This window comes from Nycticebus coucang, chromosome 6 (genome assembly GCF_027406575.1).
Source record: "Nycticebus coucang isolate mNycCou1 chromosome 6, mNycCou1.pri, whole genome shotgun sequence".
Lineage (NCBI taxonomy): Eukaryota > Metazoa > Chordata > Mammalia > Primates > Lorisidae > Nycticebus > Nycticebus coucang.
The window spans coordinates 82356577-82381326 of NC_069785.1; the positions used below are offsets into that span (position 1 = coordinate 82356577).

The 24750-nt window shown below is 47.2% G+C and overlaps 2 protein-coding genes across 2 annotated transcripts in view; one reads left to right on the top strand and one right to left on the bottom strand.

Annotated features, from left to right (window-relative positions):
• Positions 1 to 8553, top strand: part of LOC128588734 (tripartite motif-containing protein 43-like) — a gene marked incomplete at its 3' end in the record, with an annotated part of 421410 nt that extends 412857 nt beyond the window's left edge. Inside the window, exons 4-6 of the mRNA XM_053595566.1 lie at positions 6841 to 7071; positions 7962 to 7984; positions 8505 to 8553. Coding sequence (XP_053451541.1) covers positions 6841 to 7071; positions 7962 to 7984; positions 8505 to 8553 — 303 coding nt within the window. The remainder of the gene's footprint in view (positions 1 to 6840; positions 7072 to 7961; positions 7985 to 8504) is intronic.
• Positions 8554 to 17207: 8654 nt separating this feature from the next.
• LOC128588735 (A disintegrin and metalloproteinase with thrombospondin motifs 7-like) overlaps positions 17208 to 24750 on the bottom strand; it is an 82377-nt gene continuing 74834 nt past the window's right edge. Inside the window, 7 exon segments of the mRNA XM_053595567.1 lie at positions 17208 to 17551; positions 19650 to 19812; positions 20540 to 20671; positions 21034 to 21186; positions 21857 to 23218; positions 23526 to 23739; positions 24196 to 24322. Of these exon segments, the coding sequence (XP_053451542.1) occupies positions 17394 to 17551; positions 19650 to 19812; positions 20540 to 20671; positions 21034 to 21186; positions 21857 to 23218; positions 23526 to 23739; positions 24196 to 24322 (2309 nt within the window). The 3' untranslated portion in view covers positions 17208 to 17393.

Sequence of the window (24750 nt, forward strand, 5' to 3'; positions counted from 1 at the left end):
CCCATACTAACACCCACACATCTGATGAGTAGTAATCACTTTGATAATCACTTTGACATTATGGGTGTGGTCCTCAGAGGTCCTATAAATTAGAGACTGTCAAGGAGTCAAGCTCATTCTTCTCCATAACAGGCAGAGTTGAGTTGGGAGCTCACTTGGCCTTGCACACTTCTGAAAGCTACTACCCCTACCCTGTGAGGTCCTGATCCTAACCTGACTTCATACTGCTCCAGCAAGCACTGGTGAGGTTACAGATAAGAGTCATTAGGTGAGTACCCATCTGCATGAGTCCCTACTACTTTCTATCACTGAAATAAATAGTGTAATTTTAATTTACAGATCAGTCAATTGAAATTGTTTTTATGGAGTGATTGTGCTCAGTTAGTAAAAATGACTCCTATACTCTAGTTGAAAGATAAACTATTTTATAAAGTCATCTTACTAATTTTTAATTCATATGATGATTTTTCTGTATTGTTTTAGGTATGTCTTCATTGTTTACCTGGTAATATTCAAAGATAGGTTGCCAGATTACTTATAATTTTGTGCTTTTTGTAGATTCTACAAATTGGCTAGGAATATTTTTTCCTTTTTTTTCTTTCTTTTTTTGTTTTTGAGATAGACTCTCACTATGTCACCCTTGGTAGAGTTCTGTGGTGTTTGCAGCTCACAGCAACCTCAAACTCTTGGGCTTAAGCAATTCTCTTGCTTCAGCCTCCCAAGTAGCTGGGACTACAGGCACCTACCTTTTTCTTTTCTTTTCTTTTCTTTTTTTTTCCCCCCCGCTGCTGTTGCCATTTTTGTTTTAGTAGGCTCGGGCCATGTTTAAACCCACTTGCCCAGGTGCATGTGGCCAGTACCCTAAACACTGAGCTATGTTTGCAGAGACTGGCCAGGAACATTTTATTCTAGAAATATGTTATACATGCATACACACATTACATACTACTTTATAAGTGGTGCTTCATGTACGCACAGAAGAGATATTCAAATAAGTGATAACTTTCTTAGGAAAATATTGCTCTTGACGGTGGCAATATTGTCGCTTTAGAAGTTTCCATTTATAAACTTAAGTACTAAAAATGAGTAAATGTTTAGACACTGAAAAAGATGATGTTAGTGATCATGAAGGAACCTCAGTAATGAGAATGCTATCTGTATTTATCTACTATAGAAAAGAGAACCCCAGTTTTATTGTACAATGAATTTTATTATATGATATTTATTATTTCTTCTCAATGTGAAAGTATGCCTGGTGTTTTTCAAAGACCTGGAAGATCTCATTTCAATGGTGTATTTACTGGTCTGTGGTGGAGAACAGTCATGAGGTGGTGGGGGCCCCCACAACTTGGAAACATTCTAAGAATGACCCCCAGCTGCCCTCTTCCTTCAAGAACAACATGTTTTTCTTCACTTTGTTTTTCATTCTCTCCCAGGAAGCTTTTACCTTTTACTTCACTCTACGGAAGTCTTGTGATGAAACAATTGTAATGGACTAGATTGTTTTTCATTACCTTTTTTGTAACCTTTTCCTTAGCACCTACAGAAGCCCATAAAGTTGAAGATATTTTTCCTTGGTTACACTGTCTCTGCACAAAGAACTTTAACTTTCCCTATATACTAAAGCTGATTTCTTTGCTTGAGGCTGGTGATGAGCATGGCTGCACCACTCCTCCTAATCCTATATTTATCTTTTTCTTGTTATTCTTAGTTGCCCACCATTATCACTTTGGTTTTTCTCCATCAAGCAGGCTCTAGATATTCAATTTGTATGCAAGATATAGATAATAAAGATAGAACAGATTCAACAACTTAGGGTATTTATATAAAAAGAGACTGGTCGAAATATGATCCAATTTTACAAAGTTAAGTTTGTCTCCTGTATTCAAAAGTTGATTTTGGGAGGGAATCTGTTAGAGACAACAAAAGACATCAATGGAGAAAATTTGTTTTATAAACATGTTGTATATACATTTTTCTTATTCATTTTTATCAATTGGTTAGCTGCAAGGTATTTTCTACCTCATAAGTGAGACACACAAGACACAGTGGCATTCTCTACATTACTGCATTTTATAATTTTTTTTTCTTTTTGTGAAACATTTCCTATCTATTGATAAGGACGTTGTAGTCAGCAGCATATCTTTGAGTTGATTGAGACATAGGGCTTGGAAGAGGAAATGTACCAGAAAATAATTGCTGATTGAATTAAATTGTTGTTTAGAGAATAAAAGGTGCTTGGTTAGCTGATTTTAATTTAGATCTGAAACCTTAACACTTACTTTAGAGTGATGTTGGAGACGTGTCATGGTAGGGGGATTCTAACAATTAACTGAGATCAAATCTCAGCCCCTACTTCCATTGTGAAGTCAATGACTGGCAATGAGAATTGACTGATTCCCTGCAGACCAAACTCCTGGAGGTACAGATTGGGTTAAGCTCCTGTAGTTTGAGCAACTTAAAGGAAAGTAATACAGCACAAAACATGCACATTTCTTTTCTTTTTTCTTTCTTTTTTTTTTTTTTAATTGAGACAGAGTCTCACTTTGGAAATTCAGAAACCACTGGGCTTTGCCAAATTTCTCAATATTGATTCAAAATCAATCTGATGTCAGAGAGGAAAATAGGTGATAAAACTATGGGCATCATAGCTTACAGCAACCTCCAACTCTTGAGCTGAAGTGATTCTCTTGCCTCAGCCTCCTGAGTTGCTGGGGCTACACGTGCCTGCTACAATGCCCAGCTATTTTTTTATTTTTTTCTTTTACCAGGCATGGGCCAGATTCAATTTAACAGACCCAGGCTGGATTCGATTTACCAGCCCTGGTGCATGTGGCTGGTGCCCTAATCACTAAGTTATCGGCGCCCAGCTGAAAACTGGTACATTTCTAGAGGAGAAACGGTTTGGTAAGGTAGATACATGTTAGATAAGTACCCAACCAGTTATCTACAAAGCTTGAGAAATGTGTTTGTGCCTCAGTTTCCCATTTGTGTCATGCAAAGGAAAGCCTATTCTGCTCTAGATAGGAGTTTATTATTCAGTCAACATGTGAGTGTATTTTTGGTTAGACTTTTGCTTCTTTAGGGCAGAAGAATAAATTCTAATTTTCTTTCTTTAGTAACATGGACCTACATATACTGCAAGCCTTCCAGAGGGAAATCACCTGTGCCATCTGCCTGCACTACCTTATAGACCCAGTCACCATAGGCTGTGGACACAGCTTTTGCAGGCCCTGCCTTTCTCTCTCCTGGGAAGGAGCCCCAAATCCTGCCTACTGCCCAGAGTGCAGAGAACCATCACGGCAGAGAAAGTTCAAAACCAATATTGTTCTGAAGAATCTGGTGTCCATTGCCAGAAAAGCCAGTCTCTGGCAATTCCTGAGCTCTGAGGAACAAATGTGTGGAACCCACAAGGAGAAGAAGAAGATGTTCTGTGAAGTGAACAGGAGCCTGCTGTGTTCGCTCTGCTCTAACTCCCAGGAGCACGGGGCTCACAGACACTGTCCCATTGAAGGGGCAGCTGCGGACCAGCGGGTAAGGGATGCTTCTGAGATCACACTGAGAGCTGGAGGGTGGTAGAATTAAAGAGGGTAGAAGGAAGATGAAGATCATGAGGAAGAGTTTTCCGTTCTTTACCATGCCTAACATGTACTGGTATATGCCTAACAGCTATACATATAGCCGCCTCCATGAGGTTAGCATTCCAATAGAAGGATGATAATGCAAATTGATTATTGTTTTCATTAAGAGGATTATGCTCTCATGTTCAGAGATCATTGACTATGAAAACTATGTAAAGAAAATTTTGTATTGGAAACACATTTACCAAAACTTGACAAACATGTTAGCTTTAAGTACATTGGAATGGGCATTTGAAAAGCAGTTGTAGATGGACATCATGAGGCAGGATGCTTACCTGAAACTTCCCCAAATATATCAAATATTTATTTGTTTTGCCTTGATAGTGTTTACATTACATGTGGGCTGCAGTCTGAAATCTTCTAATATAGAAAGTTATGCAGAGTAAAAGTACAAAATAATCCTGCTGCTCTTCCCAACATACTTTTATTGAACATCCCTTGACTCTCTGCATCAGTCGGGGTCAGAATTCTATACTGTTTGTTTTTCTACTGCTTACATTTGTATCTTTCTGGCAGGCTAAACTCAAAAAGCAAATGAGATCTTTATGGGACAAGATCCAGGAAAATCAGAGAAAACTGAGAGAGGAACAAATAATGATTAACCATTGGATTGTAAGTACAGGAAATGTTTCCATCAGATTTGGCTTGGGACAGACATGCTACAACATTAGCCATTACACCCGTGACCTGAAACCATGAGTTCTTACATTCAATGAATTGATAGGTTTATGGGAAAAATGCAGGTTGTCTTAAAGACACATACATAGGGAAGATGAGAAATGTTAGCCAAATGTAGCTTCATATGCAAAACATTTGTTACAAAATTTTATAATACATTTCTCTATGTGTAGATACATATATGTATAAATTAAGTCATATAAAATATAAAAATATAAAATATAATATGACTGTATGAATTTTGCTTATATGGTGACCTTTGGGACACCCTGCTGTTGGGCTTTTCAATGGAGGGTCACATTTTTCTGAGGATTTCTAGACCCTAAGGTAAGAACAACCACAAAAATTACCCAAAGAGAGGTGGAGGAGGCACACATACAGGGTTTGAGGAAATTCAGTAACCACCGAGCTTTCCCGAATTCCCCAATATTGATTTAAAATCAATGTAATTTCAGAGAGGAAAATGGGTGATAAAAATTCCATGGGTGCCTCAGGCAAAGATTTATGTTGGAGATGAATTCTAGAAAATACAGAGTATGTAATTGCGTATTGTAAGCCTTTCATTGGGGATGGAAAAGCATGAACAGCGATTTTAGAAGTGTGCCTGCCATGGTTAAAACGGTTTGCACAGAAGCTAGACAGTGATACTGGTAGGAGAACATAGAACATGTGGAGAGATTGACAAAGAAGGACAGAACAAAGCAAAAATACTCAGCGGACTTAGAAAACAAATACGTGATTATTGGGAGGAGACGCAATGAAATTAGAATTCCTGTTTTTAAAATGGCTGGCCATATGAGGCCCAAGGTCATATTTAGGAGCACCATGGAAATTAGGAGAATAGAAATCTTTTTAAGGGGTTAGGTTCAGAAATTTTAGATATGTTGTTCTTGTCTGATGGCTTCTAATCCTATATGTAATATACAATATTTCTTCTAATTTAAACAATCAGGTTGCAGAGTGGGGAGACTAATGAGTTAAACAGATCACAATAACTCATACAAAGTTTTAATAAGAAACCTTAAATTTCAACTGTTTGAATGTTAGATTTCAGATTTGAGAGGATATGTATTAAAGAAAGTAACTGGGGAAGGTGACACTCCAGTGCCTGTCTATTTTTAGAGATGAGGTCTTGCTCTGCCTCAGGCAGGTCTTGAACTGGAGACCTCCAGAAATCCACCCACTCAGAGTGCTGGGATTACAGGTGTAAGCCACACACCCAGCCTCAATGGGTATATAAAGACCAGAGATATAAAATCAAAGAGCATAGCTATGAATGCCATCAATTTTAGGAATCATTCATTAAAACTTTGTTATATTTCCCCCAACCAATATTACCTTTACATGCCAAAATCTACAACCGGGATCAGTATGGTAAAATTTTATCTAATTATCATTGCTTAATCAAATACCAAGGAATAAATAATTGGAAAAAGATTGCGTATCCCATAAAATTTTGGTATCTTTTCCCCAGAATTTAACACTGAATAATTAACTAGACATTTATGTTAAAAGGTATAATTGTTAATATACTCATGGATGCTTTCTATTGAAAGTATTTTAATTTATTCAAAAGTGAATATTGATGTAATTCAGTTCTCAAATTACTGGATGCTATACTTTTATTCGTAATGTTTACTTGAAAAATATGTGATCTGCCTCAAGCCTATGACAGGCTATTGAGTATGATTGTAAATATGATTAGTATCAATTTTATCCAAGAATGTTTAGTACTAAATGTAAACTCCACTAAGAAAATCTAAAGAAATACTTTGTCGAGGGTGGTGGTTTGAATCATAAGATGATGCTACATCTAGGCACATGTTGTGTAATCAGGGCACTTATCTTGTGAATTGAAGAGAAAAACATTCTAAATTTTTAAAATATATTACTTCACCAATTGTTTCTTAGGTAGCAAAAAACAGGACAGTGTAAATAATACTGACATATCTTTATAGTAAAATGAATAAACGCTTTGATATTTGATATCAATATTTGATATGATAGAGGACATAGAAATCTTGAATTACCATCATTACAATTGATGTGATAGGAGCAGAAATAAAAACACCTTTATCGATAGGACAGAAAAATAAAAATAATGCCCATATCTTTACCAATATCAGAGGTGAGTAAAGATGACTCCTGTCAAAAGGTCACATAACAATGAAAATCAATGTGCTCCAAATAGCCTCCATCTTTAAAGAAAGAATAACTAAGGTTACTATGAGAAATAATGCTTCCTGAGTGCTCGTGACCAAGGAGCACATGGTGGATTTAAAAATGATTTATTTAGGCTGTGGGCTAATAAACTGGTCATGATTAACAAAGAAAAAAAAAAAGGAAGGAAGAAAGGAAATAAAGAGATGAATTGTGGATTGTGACAGCTGGACAATATGAATTTAAGCTGTGCACTGCTAATGGGTGAAGGGCAAGAGCCAAAGAGAAACAGGCGAGGTGTGTGTTCAAGTTAAGGTGGCCTGGAATGTGACATGGGTAACCCGTTTCTATCTCCTTACAGGAATATGTGCTTCTAGTGAGAAAAATGACCAGCACCGAATATGCAGAGCTTCACCCAGTTCTCTATAAGGAAGAAGAACAACACTTGGAGGAACTGGAAAGGGAGAGCTGGAATATCCTTCAGCAACTCAAGAGAAGTGTGGCCCAAATAAATCAAAAGCGGAAACAACTAAAGGAAATGCACGAGGAACTGGTGGGCATGTGCCACAAACCAGATGAGGAGCTGCTGCAGGTCAGGACTTGCCCTCAGCTCACTGGCTACATCTTTTTGTTGTTGTTATTGCAGTTTTTGGCCTGGGACAGGTTTGAACCCACCACCTCTGGTATACGGGGCCAGCGCCCTACTCCTTGAGCCACAGGCGCCACCCTGCTACTACGTTAATCTCCAGTATTACTTTGGTCCCCAAAATATTTCTTCTTATTTCCACATCTTTGTTGGGAGTCATTTTTTGTTTATTTTTGTTTAGACAGTCTCACTACGTTGCCTTTGGTAGAGTGCCAGGGCGTCACACCTCTCAGAAACCTCCAGTTCCTGGGCTTAGACGATTCTCTTGCCTCAGCCTCCCAAGTAGCTGGGACCACAGGCGCCTGCCATAACACTCGGCTATTTTTTTTGTTGTTGTAGTTCGGCCAGGGTCAGGTTTGAACCTGCCACCCTTGGTATATGGGGCTGGTGCCTTACTCACTGAGCCACAGGCGCCACCCTCCATTTTTGTCTGTAAGGGAAAATACAGAAATATCTGGCACAAGCTCCCACTGATTTCCTCGTTCTCTGTGAATGTCCTAGATTTGAATTGTCCTAATTCATTGGCCTTGGGGGATAACCCCTAGCAAGAACCCCTGGCAGACATTGGATGGTGGCAGGAGGCTGGTGACTGTGGTTCCTATCCATTAGCTTCTCTCCCTTCATGTCACCCTCAGGGTTATGAATTCATCGAGAGTTCAGTCTGTTACCAGGTTGTACTGGGCTCATCCTTGAAGAGGAAAGAGACGTGGTTGATAAGAAGGTTTAGGGAATGTTTGTGATGAGCAATTTTCTTTACTTTCCCAAACCCTAAGCCTGGATAGGCACAACATCCAATGTCTGAGGAATCTAACTTTTCCTTTTTTCCCTCTTTACAGGATTTGGGAGCCCTACTGATGAGGTACGTTGGACCTTCAATGTGAACTGGGGTACCTGGTTAGGACAGAGATCAAGCTGTTTCTAGCAATTGAAGCCATTACATACTAGATTATAGCTATTACATTGTTTATGTGACCAAGCATTTGTGTGCTGTTCTGAATACCATGTCCTGTATTCCCTTTACCACAAGTTAGTCTTGATCTCTGCCTGGAGGCTCAGAGGGGTATGTTGAAGGGCTGAATTCACAAGTGGCCAGAAGGCATCAAACTCAGAGAAATCTTCAGGGGTGTGGACTAGATTTCCCCAGGATTGTAGTTAAAAGCAAGTGTCTCTGAGAGTCATGAGGTAAAAGTATTTAAGCAAAGAAAAAAGTAAGAAAGGTACCCCATGAATAGTAGAATCCTGTAAGGAGTTTGTGGAGGTAAGCATAATTCGGAAGTAGTCTCTGAGAAAGTCTTTTCTGTTGTGTACTTATGTCTCTCTTAAGCATCATGATGAAATGTTTGGGAGCCAAAGTATCATCTGAATCCTTCTTCTTCCAGGAGTGAGTCTGTGCAGCTGCACATGCCCCTGCCTGTGCGTCCAGAGCTCAGCATCAGAGCCATCACTGGACTGATGGACAGATACAGCCGCTACCGGGGTGAGTGTCAGCCTGCGGTGTGACTGGGAATGCTCAAGTCCACTCTGATCATGTTTCCTATAGCCAGTGTTTCCTTCTTCATTGGTCTTTCCTTTAGGAGAGAAAGTAATGCCGTGAACAGGATAGACATGTGTTTATTGCACTACAGTAAAAGGAAGCTGGTGCAAAACTAGAATGAGAAAAAAATATCAAGCAAAAGGTCTCCATTAGAATTGGAATCATTCTTAGGGAGCTTGTCAATGCATGGAATCGTGCAGAACTGTAAATGTGTTCAGTACCTCTGAGCTCTTATTAAATGCGATTAGTGATGCTGACGTTTCATTTTAAAATATATTTCCTGTAAAATTTTGAAACATTGGACTTCATATAATGGGAATTTCAATTGAAATTATCATAAAAATGCATGAATAAATTAAGTAAATGCAGACCTCATTTTATAAATAGAAAGAAAGTCAGTGGTTAAGGAGGCAGGACCTAGAGCCCAGCGGCACATCTAAGGCTAAGGCAGGTGTGCTAAGCCTGAGGCAGAGTGGCAGATTAGGTGTAACAGGAAACTAGAAGTGAAAGGCACAGAATTCCTAGTAGGAAGTCACATTCTCACAGGCATATTTAGCTTAAGTGCTCAGGAGCTAGCCTACAGTAACATGGGCAGGGTGATCACCATTTCTCTAGGTCTCAGATCCTTCCGAGGAAGCAGGAAGGGAAATGTAGGGAAGTTTATTGATATGGAATTATAGCTCCAGAATTCCATGTGCCATGAAATGTAACCAGGGAGCGGTAGGCATGGCCCCCTCCTCTACAGTCTCTGAAGTGGAAGGAATCTGCCCACTGTGATTAGATCCTTCTTTCTGCTTCATTTTTATGGGTAGCTTGTGAATTGATACAGTTCTGCCAGAACTGCCTTCTTGGTTGTCTTGGCCTATTTATTCCACTGACCATCCAGGTAGACATTCATATCTCAGAGATAATTTATTTGTAAAATAGATGTTGACTGAACTATTGCCTTCTTTCCACAGTGGAGATTTCTTTCCACAATGAAGTAAGCAATCAGCACATCAGGCTGTTTGACGATTTGAGAGACTTCACATTTAGATCTCACAGTCAAGATCAGTCTTTGAATCCTGAGAAATCTAACTATTTTGCTGCTTGGGGAGACCAGGTCTTCACTGCTGGGAAGTATTACTGGGAGCTGGATGTGGACGACTCTGGGACTGGGCTCTAGGGGTCTCTAGAGATTACCCAATACTCAGACTTGGCACAATGCTTGTGTCTGGGGACATGTTTCTTCTTGCATGTGTGAGGCAGGATAATCAGTACACTCTCTGGACAACCTCCCCAGCGATTCCTCAGTTTGTAGAGAAACCTGTGGGCCAGGTTGGTGTGTATCTTGATTTGCGGAGTGGGAGTGTGAGTTTTGTGAACGTTGCCAAGAGTTCCCTCAGCCAGTGCCGCGCTGGCTCCTTGTGTTTCCCTGTCAGGCCTTTCGTTATCACTGGACACAAATGAGCAGGGATGAGGCAGGAACCTGACTGCAGGTCTGGGACCTCCATGTGCTGGGGAGCCCTTCTCAGCTGAAGAAAATCAACCCGACTTTATTGTCTTGAAGGTTTTGTACTGTCATGGAATCTCATTTTATTGTTATTCAGTAAAACAGTATAAAACGCAAAATTCTGTTGTCCCATTTTCTTTCAAGAAAATCATCTCTTGTGGTCTGCTACCTAAACGTGCACTGCACTCAGCTTGCTCACGTGAGCTCCCTGTGGTTCTGAAAATCTTTGGGTGTGTGATTCCACCTTAATGAACACAGTTTCTAAATTCTGGACAGACCTGGTTAGCCACACTGGTCCTATCAGCCTGATATTAACTCCTGTCAGTCTAACAAATTCTATACATCAGTCCACCTTAGGAGAAAAAATTATTTCACAGTGAAACTTCAACTGACCCTCAGAGGGAGGACAGTCTTTCTGTATATAACACAGAAGAGCTGGTCGTTTTTCAATAGTGTAAATTAGAAGACATACAGGTTGTATCTCCTATTCAGACCCCATTCTCAGCAGGTTAACATACTGTGCAGGACATAGTGAGTACTTACAAATATTTCATGAGTGAATAGGTGTAGGTGAATAAAGGTATAAGCAAGCTGCCTCCAACAGTGTGAGTTCACAGTGTGCTGCTCCATCATCTCTGCTAGTGGTCACATAGAGTACAATTCCTCAGGGAATTACATCATTACAAGAAAAAGGTTATTTCAGACAAAACGTGGTTCCCAAAGTTTGTAGATACTGATCAAGAATATTAATCAAAACCAAAAGTAAATTAAAAATTGCTATAAAGCACATGCAGTGCTAAAATACAGTGTAACCAGTCAGTTAGAAAATGCTAAGGACAACCTGGATTGAATGTTTGTGGCTAGTGGTTTGCTGCCAGCTCCAGCAGAATCGGTATCACCTGGAACTTGTTGGAAATAGAAATTCGGGGCTCCTCCCAAGACCACTTGAATGAGACACTCAATGGGTGAGGACAGCCATCCATGGTTTAGCAAATCTTCCAGAGGATTGTAATGAACAACAATGATTTGAGAAACACTGATTTGGCTGATGTACAGAGGCAAATCTCAGCACGTTTCTTCCACCTGAGGACCTAGGTATCCATTGAGTCGATTTGATTCTATATAAGTGATCGTGTATTTCTCAGTGAAAAGAATATAATAGGAGGGGTGGCACCTGTGGCTCAGTGAGTAGGGCACCAGCCCCATATAGCTGAGGGTGGCGGGTTCAAACCTGGCCCAGCCAAACTGCAACAAAAATAGCCAGGCATTGTGGCAGGCGCCAGTAGTCCCAGCTACTGGGAGGCTGAGGTAAGAGAATCACCTCAGCCCAGGAGCCTGAGGTTGCTGTGATCTGTGACGCCAAGCACTCTACAGAGGGCAACGGAGTAAACTCTGTCTCAAAAAAAAAAAAAAAATACATATATATATATATATATATATATATATATATATATATATAAAATAGGCGAGATGAAGTTTTCTGAGGGAGAATTTTGGGGGAATCAGAAAATAAGTCCATCATTTTCAGTGAAAGATTATGTTCATGGAATATCCACATGGTCTTTTATATTTTGAGTCATTCACTTCATATAATAAAGGGAAAATCTCCTTTCTTTAGTTTAGAAAATACAGGAAAAACACAGTATCCAAAACAGTCCTGGTATAAGCAGAACGATGAATTCGTGAGTTCCATCTATTTTCTTAAATATTAGTTGGACAAGACATTGCAATCAAATATTCATTTCTGTCATAGTTAGAATTCTTCCTTCCTTCTTTCCTTCCTTCCTTCCTTCTTTCATACTTCCAGTAGAGATGACGGTCTAACTATGTTTGCCTAGGCTTGTCTAGAATTTCTGGACTCAAGCAATTCTCCTGCCTTGGCCTCCCACAGGGAGGGATTACAGGTGTGAGCCACCATCCTTAGCCAGTTGGTTGCATTTTCCTACCTCTCTGAAAAATACCATTGAATGATGACCAGACTCCAATGGCTTTCTTTATGCATATAAATGTTGTACATGATGTGAGTAGCAGCAATGCTAGAGCAGTGTTCTTTTACGAGTGAAAATATCAAATATGTATTCTGAAATATCAGTGGCAGATGCTATAGTCTCCAAGTGCTGTACCAATTAAGCTATGGTCGCTTGGTGTGGGGATGGAGAATGAAGACCCCAGAAACCACAGAGAAAGGCTGAGGCTCACCTTATGCGTGAGTGCTGGCTTATGACTGACCGGTCAGGTACTGCAAGTGGATCACAGCAAATATGCTGAGATACTAACCTGATAGCCTCAAAAATCACCTTAGATGAATCAACTTAGTTCAAAGTGAAGGGCAAGTTTAGAGTTTTAAAAACGTGAATAGGTGTCTATCATTTTAGCCTTATGTTAGAAAGACATTTCTAAATAAAGAAACAAAACTTACATAATAAATAATGCAAATGATGATTAATTTAACATGACTTGGAAAAATAAGAAAGTCTTTAAGACACAAAAATGGAAGAGAAATGCTGGGGAAAATATTATAACACAAAAAATGTGTAACAAAGTATAAATATCCAGAACATATAGCCTGCAGACTGACAGTACAAAGATATACAGTCTCCTCTCCTAGGTATAACAGTCTACAGTAATGAGTTCACAGGAAAAATGTCTGAAATACATGTAAAAAGATGCTCCAACCCACCTGCAATCAGATAAATAAAAACCATGAAATAAAAAATTACTTCCTTTAGATAAATATTGAAAAAATAGAAAGGTTTGGTGACACGGGGAGAAACCCAGAATATGTCACGATATGGGAGTTACGTTTTGTAGAAATCTCTTAGAGCCTAATCCAAGCATCCTCAAACTTTTTAAACAGGGGGCCAATTCTCTGTCCCTCAGACCACTGGAGGGCCGGACTATAGTTTAAAAAAAAAAAACAACTATGAACAAATTCCTATGCACACTGCACATATCTTTTTTTGAAGTAAAAAACAAAATGGGAACAAATACAATTCACGCTGCTTCATGTGGCCCATGGGCTGCAGTTTGAGGACGCCTGGTCTAATCTCTAGTAATGCTCATTGTATGCAATTAGACTCCCAATTAATCCTCTAAACTAGATTATGTGTGCCAGGTACAAATTTATTCTAACAAAATTAACAGTCATGGGAGGAATAACAAGTCTAAAAACGAAAAACAGAGATCCATATCAATTTCCCCAGTGCTGAAATTGATGAACAAACCATAGTACAATCCTATTAAAGAAAACAGTGTGTAGTGACAGTTACCAAACTACAGCTACCTGCTACAAATTGGATAAATCGAAAAACCAAAATCTTGATTTAACAAAAACAGAAACAGTAGAATAAATGGAGTATGATGTTTCAATAATTTTAAAACATGCAAAACTGCACAACTGTACAGTCTAACATTGAGGGTTAGCAGTGCAGATGGTGAGAGATGAAGGTGAGCAAATGTGTGGTACAGGACAAGCCGCCTGAGAGCTGATGCCCTGGGCAGGAGGGCCATGGGCCAGGGAAGAGGCACACTCTGGACCTGAGAGAGAAGGATATTTTATTTTTGAATGTGTGGAGAATACAGGTGTCTGACACGCTAGACCTGAGAGATAAGAACCACAGTGTCTGACAACCTGTTTTTTATAAATAAAATTTACGTATTTCATAATTATTTTGTATTTATTAAATATGAAATCAAAATTAGCAACCCTATATTCAATGAATATAACCACAATAAACCACATAAACCAAAGTATGGTCCTGGCACACTGGTGTTCCCTCTCTGCTCCTGGTTCTGCTAATGCTACAAACAAGATTTTTTTTTTTTTTTTTGAGTTATTAAAAGACTCTCTACTCCTGGGAATTGCCAGGCAAGGAGGGTCATGACTGGACCATATACTTCTTGTGTTAGAAGAGCTAAGGTGAAAACTTATAAACAAACATGAAAAAATATGCTTCAATCTTCATTAATTTTCCTACAGTCCCTGCAGCACAATATATCCTCACGATGTTTTATGCGTTTGCTTCTCAGTTTAATTAAAGACACCCAAGCAATGACAGAGGACGGCTCTCAGTGCCGACCTGTGACCTCTCCCACACCACCCTCCCTCTCACTGTCACTTCGGACTCTGGAGAAGCAAGGGAGACAGGAAAGAAGCAATTCATATTAACTAGGGAATCGTAGAAAGAAATACAGTCACTTAAAAGGAGAAACTAAAGAAAAAAAGGGCCGATTTCTTTTCCATCTGTTTCCACTGCAACCTTCTCAAAAAGTAGAAACAAAAGTGTGACAGCCCATAAGCGTTAGAGCCATTATTATAATCACATGGGCAAAAACGTGCACTGCATTCACACTGGACGGTGCCAAAAAGATTGAATGAAGTGCAAAGAATCTCACTGGAAACAGAAAGACAGTGTAGGGAAAGCAGTGAACACAGGGGTCTCAGCAGAGCTTATTTGGCCTGGAGCACACACAGCCCCCCAGCAGGTGAGCTGGAGGAGCCCATCTCTGCCGCCCAGGGGAGCACACACCTTGCAGTGTGGGTGCAGAGCCGCACTTACCTGCCACCCACCTCCAGTTTATGACCAGCCTCAGGTGTGAAGTGCCGTGGGCGCGGCCGACCCAAACTGCTCGTTTCCTGCCTCTCACAGGATGGCAGTCGGCTCCCATCACCACCACCTTGCACACTTTAATATCAGTGTGTCATTGATAAGAAACCACTAAGAGAAAATCGGCTTAACTGCACAGAGTTCTTTATAAATATGAAACCAAATTTCTCAATTATAAGAATAATGATATTTCAACAGGAAAAAAATACTGTTTCAGAAAATAGCATCTGAAAACCAACACATCTGGAGAAACTGCCTCTTCTGACTGTGCTTCATGGTCACCCCTCTATAAACACAAACACCAGGGAACTCGCCTGTGTGGAACCGAAAACTGCCAGAAAGGTGGGGGGAATGATGTTCTAAGTACATCCGACAGATAATAGCTAAACACAGGATCAGAATTTACAGACCACACAATGTTCAGTGCATTGACTGGCCCACTGAAAACTAAGTGCCTAGGATAAATAAGTGACCGTTACACTCGCGAAAGAAGCGCAGGGCGCCTGGCATAATCATAATGTCTGTTTAATGGAACAGAGCTACCACCGCACAGAGTTACACTGGGCCGGAGGCCTGGGGACACTGCTGACACCTGGTCATGTCTGTTTAATGGAACAGAGCTACCACCGCACAGAGTTACACTGGGCCGGAGGCCCGGGGGCACTGCTGACACCTGGTCATGTCTGTTTAACGGAACAGAGCTACCACCGCACAGAGTTACACTGGGCCGGAGGCCCGGGGACACTGTTGACACCTGGTCATGTCTGTTTAACGGAACGGAGCTACCACCACACAGAGTTACACTGAGCCGGAGGCCCGGGGACACTGCTGACACCTGGTCATGTCTGTTTAACGGAACAGAGCTACTACCACACAGAGTTACACTGGGCCGGAGGCCCGGGGACACTGTTGACACCTGGTCATGTCTGTTTAACGGAACAGAGCTACCGCCGCACAGAGTTACACTGAGCCGGAGGCCCGGGGACACTGCTGACACCTGGTCATGTCTGTTTAACGGAACAGAGCTACCGCCGCACAGAGTTACACTGGGCCGGAGGCCCTGGGCACTGCTGACACCTGGTCATGTCTGTTTAAGGGAACAGAGCTACCACCGCACAGAGTTACACTGGGCCGGAGGCCCGGGGACACTGCTGACACCTGGTCTGGAGCCTATTGGTTCCACTTCTTCATCAGATTTCTAACCAATCAGACTGGGTCTGTAAGAGTCGAATTAGTCGAGGCTCTGGACTTGAAAGTGGAGTGTGAGATACTTCACTGAGGGGTGTGTGAACTGGATAGCAGTGGTCCCATCAGCACCCCATTAGTACAGCGCCCATAGTCCCTCTATCTCCTCTAGATCCTGGACAGACACACATTTTGATGGGTCCTACCTCTGTACGGTTTTTTGGCCTCAGTCTCAAGGGGGTGGTTTTCAGTGCCTCCCTCACCCCCAGCAATTACCCCAGCCCCATGTGTGGCCACGCACTGCCACATGTATGCCTCCAGGACCTCATCACGTTTCAGTTGGGGATGTCATACACTAGAGAACAGAATGAGAAGTATGCAGGGGCCTCTCAGAACCTCAGTACCTCCCACTTGGAGAAGGGGCATAAACAGAACACCTTCCAGGCAGACGGGTCAGGAAAAGTTAGGAAGGGGCTGAGTCCAGGGCTCAGCCAATGGGAGGGGACAATGCAGGCTGGGCCTGGAGAAGGCAGTGCACCTCTGTGCCTTCGGAGTCTGGCCTCATGGGACTAGTTTTTATGGGCAGCATAGGGCTTTGGGTGGGCAGGTACCAGATGGCTGGACCACAGGTCAGTGTGGCAAGAGCCTGGTACTGGGGATTGACAGTGTGGTAAGGACCACCCTGAGTCAGCTGTGACCAGCCCCAGCTGAGCATGGAGATGAGGAAAAGGATACATGAGGCGCCAGAAGGGCACTGGCCAGCCTGCTTCTTACTGTCCACCCTCGTGCAGAGGCATTAACACAGCACAGGGCAGGCAGGTGCCCACGAGGCCTCAGGCCCCATCACTCTGGGGAGCAGTTCCCATGGGTGACATGATGGGCCTTGGTACTTGGCGGATACATGTGGTTCAGTTTCTGGAAAATACAGGCTTCCGAGGACCTCAGAGTGGGAGGCCCTGGGCAGGACTGGGGGCCTAGGCGAGAGGCACCAAGCAAATCAGGGGTGTGGTAGGAGCACTGGCCAAGCTGTGCACCCTGTCTCCATGGTCCAGCCCTCTGCAGACAGGCCTTCCCTTGGAAAGCCACCCACCCTGGCTTCTGAGCCCTTGCATGTCCACATTAGGCACCCTCCGTCCCCTCATGGGTCAGGTCCCCTGCTAACCTACCCTGAGGGCAGCAGCCTTTTGGGGGTGGGGTGGGGGAGGCAGCTTCTAACTTGAGATTCCCCAAACCCACGATGGAGCCAAGCTGTCCTTTGGAATGGTAGATGCTTATTTATGTAAAATAATAATAAATGTTACACAACTGTCAGAATAAAAAAATACCTTTTCTGAGGGGGACAGGAGGAGATTAGCACCATTAGGGCAAAGGGGCCCATGGTGGGCACTGAGGTCTGTGCGTCAAACAGTTGGTCTGTGTGTCCTGGTGCTGGTTCAGGCTGGGGTTCGGGTCAGCGGCGGGCTACCCGCTGCTGGCCCCGGGAGGGGGCACTGTGTCCGGGCAGGGGGCACGTGCAACAGCAGTGGGTGCGGACGGTGGGCAGCTGGCAGCGGCTCAGGAGGCGCAGGGTCTCACAGAACCCGAAGGACAGACGGTCACACTCACAACCTGCGAGGGAGGCAGGAGCAGGTGGGACAGGGATGCACGGCCCTAGAGTCTGGCTCCCCACAACCTCACAGAGGCCTCAACAGCCCCTCAAAGGCAGAGGGCCCTCCGTTCCTGGAGGGGCTCTTCTAAACCAGGAATTGCAAACCTGTCCCACCTCTCTTAGGCCTCTGGGCTCATGTTTCTGGAGAAAAGGCCCTGAGATAACCCACCACAACCACCCCAGCCACCTCACATGCCCATGAGAAGAGAAGAAGCCAGCCCAGACAGTGCAGAGTAGGTCTCAACCCTGGCCATCTAAACCATCAGCAGGGACTGGGACTGAGCCAGGTCTGCTGGGATGGAGGGAGGCTGCAGGCCACTTGGCAGGGATAGAGGCCTGGCTGGGCCCTCCTGCTCCATGTCTATTTGGGGAAAAGGCTTGCTGCCAGCCTCCTGGCTTTGTTCCCAATGATGCTGCTGCTGCTGCTGACAGCCCCCAGCTGCTGCCCAGGCCGTGCTCACTCCAGCAGACCTCCTGGGGCAGGGAACAGGAGGGCAATAGCCAGCCCTGAGCCTACACATCCCCTGGGCCCTGCAGAGGGCACGAGGGAGCAGCAGGCTCCTCCAGCCCCGCCTGGCGGCAGCTCCCAAATACATAGCTACAAACCTGCCTCCCAGTGGCACGGGTCACCTGGGACAAGCAACTTCACCTCTTAGGCCTCAGCTCCCTCCTGTTGATAATCCCATCTCCCAGGGCAGACAGATGCTGTGTCAGCTGCCCTGCCATGGTGACCATACATCCTGGAGTTTCCAGGCTTTGCGCATGTCCTGCCACAGACCATCTAAACACTCTGGGAATTCTAGGGCCTCAGGGTCCAAGACCCCTCTCCGGATGCCCCTCCACCATTCACCAGTGGCAGAAATCCTGTCACCGTGGACAGTTCATAGTGCTGCCCAAACTCCTTACATGCCCTCCCTGTAGCCCAGCCCAGGACCTCTTGGCCAGGCCCGTCCTTTGTTCTAGGCCTGGGGGCCCTCAGTTCCTGTGCTGAGCCTCACCGCCTGTGTCAACCACCTTCTATAACTACCTAAGTCCTAGCCTTGAAGGCAAGAACAGTAGGCCCAGCACTAAGGCACGGTGGGGGCATTTCCACCAGGCCTTGAGGTAACGGGATGGGAGGCAGGGGTACAAGGTGCAGCAGTGGCCACTCTGGGCCTGAGCCAGTGCTGCAGGAGAGAACACTTGCAAGGGCCACGGGATGGGCAGGCAGGTGGGCAGGGGACGGATAGCCCCTAGAGACAGGCTCTTCACAAACACAGTGCTGAGCCTCTGGGTACCCTAGACTGGAAGATGCCAATAGTGCGATGGGGGACAGTGGTGACTGTGCGGGGGGTACCCATGCAATACTGGGTTCTACATAGACAGACCTTGATTCTGCAGTGATGGGGGTTACAGGAGGCAATGAGGGCGCAAAAGGAAACGGAGCCCAAGGCCACAGCAGTTGTGTGACCCAAGGCCAGCCCAGGTGTGATCCAGGGCCATGCAGTTTCCTGCAAACAGCACTGCTGGGGTGGCTGGGCCAGACGAAGTGTGTGTGTATAGGGGGTGTCCAGAGACACCTCCAGCTCAGGCCTTTCTGCCAGGAGGTCCCAGCTGGCCCGGAAGCCACCGGCAGCTGGGAGCTAGCAAGACCCTGGGAGGGGCCCCTTCCTGCAGCTCCACTGTTCACCTCCAACCATCCTCCTCTGGCCAGGAATGGACAGGTCAGAGCTGGGGATGGGGTCTTAGCCAGGCCCAGCCCTCACACAGCCTTGGGGCCATCTCTAGTTTCACTATGGGGACACTAAGACCCAGAGGGAAAGAAAGCTTACACAAGGTCACACAACCACCAGGGGCCAAGGCCTGTCCTTATGCTCCCAAAAGGCTAAAGACAGCTGCCTGCAGGACACCCAGGTAGCTGCATTTCCCTCTGCTGACTCCTGGCACAGCCCCAGCTTCTGCATGGTGTCCTATGCCTTATATTGCAACATGGGCCAGCAAGTGCCATTGGGGTGATGGTGTCTCTCCACTTCCCCGTGTCCTTCCCAACCCACCATAACCTTGGGAGGGGGCACTCACGTGGAGGCTCAACCAGCTCACAGTCCTCGGTGCCACATGGCCGGGAGCTCTCAGGCCAGACCTCATGGCCACACTGGTCACTGTCTTCCTCAGGCAGCCCTGTCTGGGTGTTGACACACTTGACCAGGTGCCGCTGGATGCCACCACCACAGAGGGCTGAGAACTGCACAGAGTGGGCAAAGGAGTGAGTGTCCCACATGTCCCCCACCATGGGGAATCAGGCATTCTCAGGGGCAGTGCCACTCCTCTAAGAAGCTGTCCTTGAGCCCTGTTCCTGACTGGCCTCCCAGCCCCAGCTCTCTGCCTCCATGGAAGGCCCAGTCCTGCTCCCAGGGCCCACTGGTCACTGCCACCCCCTTTACTGCACAGTCTGCTCCTGCAGAGGGGTAGACATAGTGACAAGGGCAGCCCTCAGGGTCACGAGGCTTCAAGCTCCTCACACAGGACATGCCTGATGAGTCTGGGCAGGGGCCCTAGATGGAACCTGGATGCACCGTGGGCAGAGACTTGGGTGGGACCCCTTGTGCCCAAGGGACACAGGGGAGGTGGTAGAAAGTTTTTATTCTTTTCAACTAGGGTCTGATATTTTTAAAAAGCCTTAAAAGTAAGTTTAATCTGCCAGTGTTTTGCCAAGTCTTTACTTCACTGTGTTACTTTATTAATCCTTGCAACCCTCCCATCCCATTCTACAGATGAGAAAATAGTGGCCTGGCAAGGCCAAGCAACCTGCCCAGGGTCACTCTTGGGCCTGGGTCAGGGCCAGACCTGTGATTCTTGATCCGCTCAGCAATAAACAGGCCTGGCAGGAAGGTCCTGCCCACCTGAAGACCCTTTGCCAGTTCACCATTCCTGCCTCAGGAAGAGATGTACCAGCTGAGGCAGGGCTGGGCCCGACAGCACCGGTGGGCAGGTGGCTTGGCAGGCCCTGGCTGGCAGTGGAAGGGCCGCAGTGGCCGGAGGTCCCGTGTGTCCACACACTGTACATCCCGCACTGAGGATCCTCCACCACAGCTGCGGGAGCACTGTAGACCAAGGGACACATGTGACACACCCTGTGTGCATGCCACACACACCACAGCCAATCCCACTCCCCCACCCAGGCGAATCCCTGAAAAGCCCCAGGGAGAGGCTGGCTCAGGCAACAGGTGGGATAGGACAAAAGGAAAAGACAAGCGAAGGACAGCTGGTGAAAGAAGTCTAGAGGAGGCCAAAAAATGCAGAGAAACACACCAGGCCAAACAAAGATGAAACAGTTCCCAAGAGATTAGGAATCAAATACGATCTGGTGCAAAGTCGTCCCCTGCCACGGAGAACACAGGTCACAGGGACGTAGGGCTCCACCCTGCCCAGGGCTGCCCGCCTAGCTCCGTCCTCACACACGCACCTTACTCCAGTTGCCTGGGTGCCAGGAGGCACAGGGCCGCAGGTGGCAACGGCGGGCAGGCTGGGGCCGGCCAGCGGGAATGCAGTCCTCCTCCCGGCCTGAGCTACAGCGCACAGGCCTCCAGGCAGCGCCCAGGCCGCAGGTGGTAGAGCACTGCAGGGTGCAAAGGCTGTGAGGGCCACGTCCCCTCCAGGCCTTCCTCACCAGCCAAGCCAGGGCCCTTTTCTAGGGCCTTTGTTCCTTATCTGTGAATTGGACTCTTCCACCCACCTCCCAAGGACACCGTGAGAATAAAAAACAAAATCCTCCCAGCAACTAAGTGTCCCTAGGGACCCTGTAGCACCAGCTATCCTGATTGCTCCCCACATGTGGTAGGCAAGGAAGTCTGGGTTGTAGTCCCAGACACCAAACTGCTGGGTAACCCAGAGGCACAACCAGCCCTGGTGGCCTCAGCCTGCCCCACCCAGCTCCAAACAGAAGGGGCTGAGTTTTCCCACAGAGACAATCTGGGGACTCCCTGGCTGACCCTCATGTGTGCCTGCCACTACCTTCCCAAAAGCCCCTGTATCGCCCCTCCCCACTACTCAGAAGGGTAACTGAGGCCTGATGGGCAGATTGGCCCCAGGGGCCTCTGGAGGGCAGAATAGTGAGCTGGACAGTGTTCTTCCCACCTCACCGGGCCTCCACCCACCACGGGCGGCCAGTTCCCTGCCCCCCAGGAGACAGAATGGCCAGGGCCTGTGTCTTGCTCTGCTCATTTTCAGATGAGGAGGTGTTGGAAGTCTAGCACAAACACACAGCCCTCCTGACCTATGCCACTTGCCTGGCTCCAGTTTCCTACTTGCCAGCTGGCATTCCTGGCAGCTAGCAGGTCCATGGGAGACCCCTCCTCGGCCAGGCTGGGGTCCAGGGGCTGGGCCTCAGGGGCTCTGCTGCTGTCAGTGATACTGTTCTGATCTAGTGTGGACAGTAGCCCAGAGCTCAGGGTTGCCTCAGGGCTGGGGGACTCAGCCTAGCCCAAAGGTCCTGGGCTCAGGGCAGTCAACCAGGGCATGTGCCCTGTGCCAGTCAGGGTTGTCCCAAGGAAGGTCCCCGGTGTTGCCAGAGTCTGTAGGTCCCATAAGCCCAGTCCTGAGGGTGAAGAAGTGGGAGTCCCCAGCCCCAGGGGGCTGTCCCCACTCTTAATCTCTGGTAGACCAGCTGTGGAAGGAAGGAGGTGAAGAGCCACAGTGGGCCACAGCTCACTGTCCACAGGCCCCGGAACACCCTCCAGAGCTGGCTTCCAGGCCACAGTGCCCCCTGTCCACAGCTCTGGCACATCAGGTCTAGGAGAGGAGGGCGTGGGTCCAATGGTAGGCAAAGGGGGCAGCATGGGGCTGGGTCTCGGGGGCAGAAGGGGTACTCTATGGCCCACAGGTTCCTCATCATCCTTGGAAACCTCATTGGTCCTGTCCTGCCATGGAGGGGGCAGCTGGCTCTGGCTGTCCTCCTCTAGTAGGAGCTCATCTTGGCCCCCAGGGGCAGCAGGTGTAGGCATACCAAGGACTGAAGCAGGAGGCCAGGGCAAGCTGGGGAGCCCAAGGCCCGGGGCCCCCATAGGGGTGCCTTCCTCAGGCAAGAAATTGGCCAAGGGGATCTCAGGGGTCTGCTCCAAGGGTGGGGGCAGAGTGGGGCTGGCTTGCCTGGGCCAAGGGCTAGGGGACTGAGATCCCAGCACTCCTTCCTCCCCAGCCACAGGAGGCTCTGTAGAAGGCATGGGGGTGCCCACAAGGGGCCCTGCTGTCCTATGCCCTGTTCCCACTGGGACTATATGGGGCTCCTCGAAGGGATCATAGGACAGATCCTCATGGAAGTTAATGAAATTGTAGTCATAGTAGAAGTAATCGACAAACACAGGCCCTGGCAGGTCCAGGTCGTCCTCCTCGATGGCATTGCCCATGCTGGCTGGCTCAGGGGATGAGGGAGGCACAGGGCGTGGGGCCAGGTGGCGTGGGATGAAGTTGACCTCATTGAAGAGCTCATGGCTGGAAGAGCCGCTGCCTGAGCCTTCAGAGCCCAGCATGTCCGGAGGCTGAGGGCAGGTGGCTTCGCTTGCTGGCTGCTGAGCCTCATCACAGGGGATGCCGGTGTCATTGGTGCAGACGACACTTTGGCGCTGAGTGCCCACCCCACATGTCACTGAGCACTGCAAAGGAGGCCAGGGTGAGGGGCTTAGGCCAGCAGGGGCCTGCTAGGGGACACTAGGTCAAGGCAAGGTAGTCTGTCCACTGCCCCGTGGCAGAGGCTTCAGCCAGCTCTCTCTGGCCCTTCCCAGCTCAAGACCATGGCTTGTGGCCATGACTTGCCTAGAGCTTCCTGATCCTGGAGGCTTCAGGGTCAGGGGCTGGGTCCTAAGGAACCAGGCAGTAATGACGGCACAAAAGCTGTCTGCCTGCCTGTAGCCCAAGACCAGGTCAGAGCCAGGTGCTGGACCCTCCCACCCTAGCACTCACCTGAGACCAGTTCCCTATGGCCCAGGTGGCTGGACAGGGCACATGGCGGTTGCAAGGGGTTTTGGCGGGGGGCCAGGAAAGGTGTTCACAGGCCAGTGGCTCCAGGGCGCTCTGTTCATCCAGCCCCACACTGCGGATACAGAGCACAGTCCGGTGGGAGAGGCCCCTAGGCCCACAGGAGCTGGAGCATAGCTGCCACTCACCTGCCCACCACCTGGCAAGGGGCACACAGGTGACATCAGACAGGTGACACTGATAGGCCCACAGCAAGGGCCAGGCCAGGACCACAGGTACTCAGGGTGTAGGCAGAGCCTGGACTCGGTCTGGCGTATGGCTCTTCAGAGCCCCAAGCCCAGGTCAATGGCCTGCCCCCGAAGCCTGGTGAAATGGCACGCAGCCTCCTCCATTCTACTACCCTTACCCCAGGGGAGGTGGGCAAGACCTGAGACCAATGTCCACATCCAGGGATCCAAAGAGTAGTGACCAGAGGTATCCAGTCTGGTGCTGGCTATACAGGGGCATTCCAGGTCCTAGATGGGGCAGGGGGCAGCCAGCCCTGGGGGTTTAGCCTGGAGAAGAGGCCAGAAGCCTGGCTGCCACAGGTGCCCATGGCAAGCTCAGGATGCCTGGGAGTCAGGGGCCTGGTGGGGCCTGTGCTTGGGGGTGTCACCTGGCAGGGCAGGGTTCCTCACTGCACTTCCGCTGGTGGTCATCTGGCCGGCCCAGGGGGTCACAGTACTCCTCATCCACGGGCCCCACCTGCCGCTCTGTGCAATACACACTCTGCCTCTGCACACCTGGGAGACATAGGCGTGCAGAGCTGGGACCTGGGCACCCACTGTCCAAGCTGCACTGCATCCAAAGACACCCTCTGCCCAGAACCCTCCCAGAAAGGGCCTCACTGCATATGCCAGGATGAAAGCAGGGCCCTTCCTCCTCCTTACTTCCCTCCCAGGGCTCACCCCTAACCCACTCCTGGCAGGTGGCAGGGTGTGAAGGTTTAATGGGGTGGGTGCCCAGCCCCACCTCTTCCTAGCTGAGAGGCCTTGGGCAGTAAGCATGGCCTCTCTGAACCTTAGTATTACTCATCTGTGAAATGGGAGCAACAATAACACCTGCCTCAAAACTGTGGTGTGATCATGCCCGTGCAGGCTCAGCCTATGCCTGGCACATCCTACAAGCTCAGGTTACAGGAGCATGCAAACCCACCCATGGCATCAAGGCC